Source organism: Vigna umbellata, chromosome 2 (genome assembly GCF_029865625.1).
Source record: "Vigna umbellata cultivar VRB3 chromosome 2, Vumbellata_1.0, whole genome shotgun sequence".
Lineage (NCBI taxonomy): Eukaryota > Viridiplantae > Streptophyta > Magnoliopsida > Fabales > Fabaceae > Vigna > Vigna umbellata.
The window spans coordinates 35,393,096-35,401,950 of NC_142166.1; the positions used below are offsets into that span (position 1 = coordinate 35,393,096).

General features: G+C 35.0%; 2 protein-coding genes across 2 annotated transcripts; one reads left to right on the forward strand and one right to left on the reverse strand.

The window, feature by feature from the left end:
* Positions 1 to 1,753: 1,753 nt before the first annotated feature.
* LOC148203876 (uncharacterized) lies at positions 1,754 to 2,353 on the forward strand. The gene has a single exon (XM_088107795.1). The coding sequence runs from the start codon at positions 1,754 to 1,756 to the stop codon at positions 2,351 to 2,353; it is 600 nt and encodes a 199-aa protein (XP_087963921.1).
* A 4,450-nt stretch (positions 2,354 to 6,803) lies between these two features.
* On the reverse strand, positions 6,804 to 8,855 carry LOC148203877 (uncharacterized). Its single transcript, XM_088107796.1, has 2 exons — positions 7,808 to 8,855; positions 6,804 to 7,621 (listed from the first exon to the last, which is right to left on the reverse strand). The coding sequence occupies exons 1-2, from the start codon at positions 8,853 to 8,855 to the stop codon at positions 6,804 to 6,806; spliced, it is 1,866 nt and encodes a 621-aa protein (XP_087963922.1).

Consider the following 8,855-nt stretch of genomic DNA (forward strand, 5'->3'; position numbering starts at 1 on the left):
ACCTTTCCTAAAATAACCTTAAAATCTCATTCAAAACACTGCTAATGATAATTTCCCATAATACCCGTCAACCTAGACTAAGGGAAAAGAAAACTAATGTCCCCCTGGATCAAGCTCCCAAGCTAACACCAGTAGTTGGCCTCTCTCCCTCACTTAAACCCACGGTCAAAGTAAAGAATTGCACCACGTACTGCATGCAAAAGGAGAGGGCTTTTGCACGAATGTAGGCAAAAATGACCAATTTATTACCGAAATAGGCAAAAATTGATCAAAAGTGAAATCGTGGGGGATAAAAGTGACTTCAAAAAAAGAAGTCGTGTCCCCTGCACGACTTTGTTAGCCTTATACAAAAGAGAGGTTACATTTTAATATTATATCTTTCCCATTTATTTTATTTCTTTTAATTAATATTATAAAGCAGTTAATATTCTGGAAGTGGTCCATTTTAAAACCGTTTTCAAACGTGTGGGTGTGCCATTATTCCCACAATAATCTCTTTTAACGTTAAATACTATGTGATGGTTTTTGGAGTAATATAGACTACAGAAAAATTTCATATTAGGTCACTGAACCTACTCTTTTCTTCATATACGGTTGGTCTCGCTTTTATTCTTGTAAATCTGAATATGATTAAATGTGCTTGTTTGATATATATATCTTTATATTTGGTATCAGAGCAACGTTTATCCTCTACCTTATCTGGTTCACTTCTCTGTGCGTATTGTGTTTTTTAATTTTATCAATTGTTTTGAAACTGGGTAGAAAGAATAAAGCTTTCTGTGAAATTTTCTATGAAATATTTTGATGTGGAGGTTGAAGATGATTGAAACGGTGTTTGGTTTTGCGTTTCAATTTTTATTTTATTTTATTTTCTTCTTTCCCTGTTACATACATATGTGCACTGGAGGTGAAAGGTACGCTGTTTTTTGGTTTCAATTCAGATTGATCTTTTGCTTTTCACACACACACACATATATATATATATATTATATATATATATATATATATATATATATATATATATATATATATAGTACGAAAGTTGCATTGCCTTTTTCGGTGCTTTTCTGGTATAGCACGTTTGCATATATATTATATTTGTTAGTTACTTTTGTGATAGGCTCCAGTTTTACACACGCTATTAAGTTTATTCGGTGCGTGTTAGTATAATATTTAAATTTTTTTTTGAATATTATATATTTATAATATGAATCTTATATTTTATTTAGATTAAATATAAGAGAGAATTTAATGTTTAGTGATAAATATAATTTTTAATAATTAGAGAGTAGCCACAGCATCTTTAATTAATTAAATTATATTATAAATATCACTTTATTGAAACATTAATTGTAATTAATTATATATAATGTGATGAAATATACCCACAGGATTTTCCTTACATTTGTATGATTAATTAGGATAAAATATTTATTATAATTCTTAAATTTCCCACAGGAATTAGGAATGTGATATAATTTAATAGTTTTATCATTAGGTTAAATGAGTCTAATTGAGTAAGACTTTAACCCACAGGCAAGTTTTATGTTAATAGACTTATTGGTAAAGACATGTTTTACATTGGTAAAACATGATATTTATTTTAGTCTCAAATTTTGATAATGAACATGAAAATTTTGAATTTGCAGTTTCTCAATTTGTGAATATTTATGATATCAAGTGTGGTATTCCCGAATTGAAAGGAGATAATTATAAGATTTGGAAGGAGAGAGTTCTTCTTGATTTAGGCTGGATGGACATAGACTATGCTATTAGAAAACCTGAACCACCGGGTATTATTGAGACTAGCACTTCAGATGCCATTGAACTTTATGAAAAATGGGAGAGGTCAAATCGTCTCTCTGTAACGTTCATAAAAACCAATATTTCTGCTGGAATCCGGGGTTCGGTTGATCAGTATGAGAATATCAAGGATTTACTGAGGGCTATTGATGAGCAGTTTACGACATCTGACAAATCTCTTGCGAGTACTCTTATAATGCAGTTTTCATCCTTAAAGCTCACTGGTATTAAGGGAGTCCGTGATCATATCATGCGCATAAGGGACATGGTGGCTCAACTAAAAGCTTTGGAAGTTACCATGTCTGATTCTTTCCTAGTGCACTATATTTTGTGCACTTTGCCTCACCATTACGCTCCCTTTAAAATCTCTTACAACACACATAAGGACAAGTGGTCGATTAATGAATTATTGACCATGTGTGTTCAAGAAGAAGAAAGGCTATTGATTGAAGAAGGGGAAAAGGTGAACTTGACCACTTCATTTAAGAATAAGAAGAACCAAGTTAATAAGAAGGGAAAGATTCTTGCTCAACCAGTTATTAAGAAGTAGTCCAGATGTTTCTTTTGTAAAAAGAAGGGACACATGAAGAAGGAATGTCAAAAGTTTAAGGATTGACTTGAAAAGAAAGGTAACTTGTTTGCTTTTGTCTTTTATGAATCTAATTTGACTAGTTTTAATCATAACACATGGTGGATTGATTATGGTTCTACAATCCATGTTTCTAATACCTTGTAGGGTATGGAAAACCTAAGGAAACCGATGGGAAGTGAGCAACACATCTATTCAGGAAGCAAGATGAGTTCACATGTTGAAGCCATTGGGACGTGCAATTTAGTTTTAAGCAGTGGTTTTGTTTTATGTTTAGAAAAGACCTTTTATGTTCCTAGTTTTAGTAAGAACTTGATTTCTATTTCACAACTTGCACCTTTGGGTTTTTCATATAATTTTACGGATTCTGGTTTTACTTTATTGAATGAATCCAAAGTTATTGGCTTTGGGGAATTATGCGATGGTCTTTACTTTATTAAATTGCAAAACAACGCTGCTTATAGTTCTATGCATGTTTCTGCTGGGTTAAAAAGATGTGTTATGAATGAGGATTCTTCTGTTTTATGGCACCGTAGATTGGGACATATCTCCATTGAGAGAATTAAGCGATTAGTAAATGAAGGAGTACTTAGTACTTTGGATTTTACTGATTTTGAGACTTGCGTGGATTGCATTAAGGGTAAGCAAACTAACAAGTCCAAAAGAGGTGCTAAGAGGAGTTCAAGTTTACTAGAAATTATTCATACAGATATTTGTTGTCTGGATATGGATGCAAGTAGTCCAAAATACTTTATCACCTTTATAGATGATTACTCATGATACATGTATTTGTACTTACTTCGTTCTAAGGATGAAGCCTTAGATGCCTTTAAAGTTTTTAAAGTTGAAGTAGAGTTACAATGTGGAAAGAAAATTAAGATTGTGAGATCAGATAGAGGTGGAGAGTACTACGGTAGATACATGGAGAATGGACAAGCACTTGGTCCGTTTGCTAGATTTCTTTAAGAACATGGGATTGTTGCCCAATATACCATGCCTGGCTCTCCAGATCAGAATGGTGTAGCAGAAAGAAGAAATCGAACCTTGATGGATATGGTGAGAAGTATGAGGAGTAATTCAAAACTTCCTCAGTTCTTGTGGACTGAAGCACTTAAGACGGCTGTGTATATAGTAAATCGGGTCCCAACTAAGGCTGTTTTAAAAACACCTTTTGAGTTATTCAAAGGTTGGAAACCTAGTTTACGACATGTACGCGTTTGGGGATGTCCGTCTGAAGTGAGAATTTGTAATCCACAAGAGAAGAAACTAGACCCAAGGACTATTAGTGGGTATTTCATTGGATATGCTGAAAGGTCCAAAGGTTATAGATTCTATTGTCCAACTCATAACACTAAGATTGTGGAATCAAGAAATGCAAAGTTTCTTGAAAATGATTTGATTAGTGGGAGTGATTTAAATCAAGACGTTGATCTTGAAAAAGATCACTATGAAGCTCAAACCTCTCAATCAAATGAAAGATTGGTAGTCATTCACGCTCCTTCAATTCAAAAGCGTATTGAACAACCAATAATTGATGTTCCACAAATTGCTGAAAATGATAAGCAACAAGTAAATGTTGAACAACAAGTTTCTCATCAAGATGTTGAGACAACATTAATAAGATCTACTAGAATCAGAAGACCAGAAGTTTCTAGTGATTATGAAGTGTATTTACAAGAATTGGATTACAACATTGGAGCCGAAAATGATCCTGAAACGTTTTCACAAGCCATGAGTTCTAAAGAATCAAAACTATGGTATGATGCCATGAAAGACGAGATGGATTCTATGGCATCCAACAAAGTCTGGGATCTCGTTCAGTTGCCTGATGGTGTAAAATCCATTGGATGTAGATGGGTCTTTAAAACTAAGAAAGACTCAAAAGGCAACATTGAGAGACATAAGGCAAGACTTGTTGCTAAAGGATTCACTCAAAGAGAAGGAATTGACTACACAGAGACTTTTTCTCCTGTATCTAAGAAAGATTCCTTCCGAGTAATTATGGCATTAGTAGCTCATTTTGATTTTGAGTTACATCAAATGGATGTGAAAACAACATTCCTTAATGGTCATATGGAAGAAGAGGTTTACATGAAACAACCTGAAGGATTCTCTTCTAAAGGCAATGAGCACTTGGTATGTAAGCTTAATAAATCCATTTATGGATTAAAACAAGCCTCTCGCCAATGGTATCTAAAATTTCATGATGTTATCACTTCATTCGATTTTGAAGAAAACATCATGGATCAATGTATATACCAAAAGGTCAGTGGGAGTAAGATTTGTTTCCTTGTTTTATATGTGGATGACATTTTGCTTGCAACCAACGACAAGGGTATGCTATATGAAGTGAAACAATTTCTCTCAAATAACTTTGACATGAAGGATATGGGAGAGGCATCTTATGTCATTGACATTAAGATCCACAGGGAAAGATCTTGGGGCATTTTGGGTTTGTCTCAAGAGACCTATATCAACAAAGTTTTAGAGAGGTTTAATATGAAGAATTGTTCACTAAGTGTATCTCCCATTGTAAAGGGTGACAAACTTGAATTAAGTCAATGCCCGAAAAATGATCTTGAGCGGGAATAGATGAAAAATATTCCATATGCTTCAGCTATTGGAAGTCTTATGTATGCTCAAGTTTGTACTAGACCTGACATTGCATTTGTAGTTGGAGTTTTAGGAAGATATCAGAGTAATCCAGGTGTTGACCACTGGAAAGCTGCAAAGAAAGTAATGAGATATCTTCAAGGAACAAAAGATTTCATGCTCATGTATAGATGAACTGCTAATTTAGAAGTGATTGGCTACTCCGATTCAGACTATGCTGGCTGCGTTGATTCACGAAAATCAACGCCTGGTTACATTTTTATGTTAGCTGATGGAGCAGTATCTTGGAGTAGCAAAAAGCAGACCTTGACGGCTACTTCTACTATGGAAGCTGAATTCGTTTCTTGTTTTGAGGCTTCTTCACATGGTGTATGGTTGAAGAGTTTTATATTTGGGCTTAGAGTTGTGGACTCAATTGCTAGGCCACTGAAGTTGTACTGTGATAACTCTGCTGCTGTTTTCATGGCTAAGATTAATAAAAGTGGAAGTCGAAGTAAGCACATCGACATTAAATATCTGGCCATAAGAGAACGTGTTAAAGAAAAGAAAGTGGTTATTGAGCACGTTAGCACTGAGTTGATGATTGCTGATCCTTTAACTAAAGGCATGCCACCAAAGAATTTTAAGGATAATGAACGCGAATGGGACTTGGTTCCATGATGTGACAATCATTGTAAGTACTTTCATTTTGATAAAACTCTTATTCAGTTTAATGTTTTCTCAATTATTTGTGCACACAATTAATTACTTTGAGAAAACTCATTTAATTGTGACCTAGAATAGACATATGGTTTATTCATTAAAGTTAAGAGATTGCGATGTGAGACTAAATACATCGTAATACATGGGAGATAATACTCATTATTAGAGGAACTATCACCATGATTCATATATTTGGTCTCTTATTACGTTTGATGGTTGAATAAAATGGGCCAAGTGGGAGAATGTTAGCCTTATACAGAAGAGAGGTTACATTTTAATATTATATCTTTCCCATTTATTTTATTTCTTTTAGTTAATATTATAAAGCAGTTAATATTCTGGAAGTGGTCCATTTTAAAACCGTTTTCAAACGTGTGGGTGTGCCATTATTCCCACAATAATCTCTTTTAACGTTAAATACTCTGTGATGGTTTTTGGAGTAATATAGACTACAGAAAAATTTCATATTAGGTCACTGAACCTAATCTTTCCTTCATATACATCACCATCGTGTTTTAAGAGCAAGGGTTCAGAAACCAGAAATTAGGCAAGCATACAACAATGGCTGGAGGTTGGTCTTTCTGCTTCCACTTTTATTCTTGTAAATCTGAATATGATTAAATGTGCTTGTTTGATATATTTAGATTTATTGAATCTTCAGTATGAATCTGTTACATATCTTTATAGACTTCACACTGTTCATAGGAACAGTGTTGAAGTCGTGCACCCCAAAAACGACTTCTGGGTCATGTAATCGATTACAATAAACCTCGTAATCGATTACAGAGTGTTGAAATGGAGTGGCTGAAGGTTTTGAAATTTGTAGATAGAAAACGTACTGGTAATCGATTACAGCATGTGAGTAATCTATTACCAGGTTGGTTGTGAAGCAAGAAGCACTCGGGTAATCGATTACAGAGTTTGTGTAATCGATTACCAGTGTGTATTTGTTTGGTTTATGAAAATGATTTTGTATTTGACATATGTTATGTATTGGTTATGTTATAGGAAAAGAGAAAATAAATATATGTAGGAAATATTTATAGTAATATATCAGTAATGGATTTGATTACAATTTGGTAAGATTAAGAAATAACTATTGGCGAAAAGGACAATTTCCCCTATGATGACCTTCGTTGCGGCAGTAAGAGCATTTTTTTGGGTTATCTGGATTGGATTGATCCATTTCATTATGAAGCCTATTTGTAGATGGTCTTCCGGATGCCTTGCGTCGCATTTTAGGATCTGGTATGAAGTTTGGACCTGTATACAGAGACCAATAGTCTTCATTTTGGATTGGGTGAAATTGTACTTTGTATGCCTTGAAAATGTTGTTAAGACTGTATACTGGATCGATTACTTGGGTTAGTGGGATATGCGAAAATGCACAAACAGCAATGACATGATGACATGGGAGACGAGTAGCCTGGAAGTGTCCACAATCACACCACCAGTCATTTAGGTTGACCTTGTAGGAAAGTGGAACAGGGCGGTAGTGGTGAGGTGTTGAAATTTCTTGAACATCAAATTCAGAATTTTCACGATTGTAGCGATGAACATGACAATATGCGGATTGTTGTTGATTTTTCCTAATGATGTCGGCGATTTGTTCAGGATATTGGTGTCCTGCTTGTAGCATAGAGTTCGCCTTTAATCCGCGTTCAACAAACCATGATTGTGTCCTCTCAAATGTTGTTCTGATGAGAGCACATATTGGTAATGAACGTGCTCCCTTTAAAATGGAGTTGGTGCACTCAGCAAGATTAGTCGTCATATGTCCATATCTTCTCCCTCCATCAAAAGCCTGAGACCATTTTTGTAATGGAATTTTATCTATCCATTGAACTTGTTGTGGGTATTGGTTTCTCAATGCAGCAAGTTTTGCCGTGACAGTTGGTTGCTTGACCTCGTAAGCTGTAATAAGGTAATACCAAAATTAAATTAAAGAATAATAATGTTAAAAAAATTATAAAAGTATAAGTGTTAGAAGAATTTTTGTATGAGTACCTAAATTGATGAATTGTTTTTTTAGGTCGTGATTTTTGAATTTGCTGTTGAAGTTGGATGCTAGATGACGTATGCAATAAATAGAGTTCAAACCATCTTGTTCCCAACCAACTTCATCTGATCTTAAGGCGGATAGTATACCCTTTCCTTTGTCAGTGATGATGCAAATATTTTGTTGATGACAAAGATGTTCTCGAAGTAGTTCAAAAAACCATATCAAGGCCTCCTTTGTCTCACCTTCTACAATGGCAAAGGCCAGTGGGAAAATATTTCTATTGCCATCTTGACCTATGGCGGTTAGCAAAGTTCCATGATATTTACCCGTGATAAATGTGCCATCAACTTGGAGAATGGGTTTACAGTATTTGAATCCTTCTATGCAAGGACCGAAAGACCAGAAAACTCTTTCCATAATATAGCAATTATCGTCGGTTTCTCCATCAATATTCACAGGAGAACCAGTGCATTGTAAAATTGTACTTGGGTTTGCTTCCTTGACGGCATGCAACCACCTCGGCATGTGGTTATAAGAGTCCTCCCAGTCTCCAAACTCCATAGCAAGAGCCTTCTGTTTAGCGATCCAAGCTTTTATGTACGACACAGAATATCCGAATCGACCCTTAATATCTGCAATCAAACTCTTCACACGAATGGATGGGTTTGTCCGGATTGAATTGGATATGATCGTCGCAATGTGAGTACTATGAAGATTTGTATGATCTTGAGATAGTATTGTTGAGAAACACGAATGTTGTCCGTCTATGTTTTTTATTTCCCAATATTTACGGACTTTGCTATAAGCTGCCCTCAGACGCCATTGACAACCGTTGTGATATTCCAGACAACGGATAACATAAATGTTGGGTTTGGACTCAATGACGCTGTATTTGTAACCGTTTGTAATGTGATAATGTTTGATTGCAAGAATAGTTTCCTCCTTTGACTGGAACTGCATACCTTGATTCAACTCTGGAATTACTTGTGCAGATGATTGTGTTATGTGGCCGTCGTCGTTGTTGTCATCTTCGAGTATGTTGTCTAATTCATCATCCGTGCTGAAGTCATCAATGTTATCCAATATTAAAGGTTCTTCATCAATGAACTGCGATGATGAAGATGATGGCAAGTTCCATGATGCCAT

Bases quoted from the DNA above. Each gene is read 5' to 3' on its own strand.
- LOC148203876 (XM_088107795.1), top strand. From the start codon at position 1,754: ATGGACATAGACTATGCTATTAGAAAACCTGAACCACCGGGTATTATT.
- LOC148203877 (XM_088107796.1), bottom strand. From the start codon at position 8,855: ATGGCATCATGGAACTTGCCATCATCTTCATCATCGCAGTTCATTGAT. The intron at 7,622-7,807 runs GTTTGAACTCTA...ACCTTATTACAG, and splicing joins AGTTGGTTGGGAACAAGATG to CTTACGAGGTCAAGCAACCA.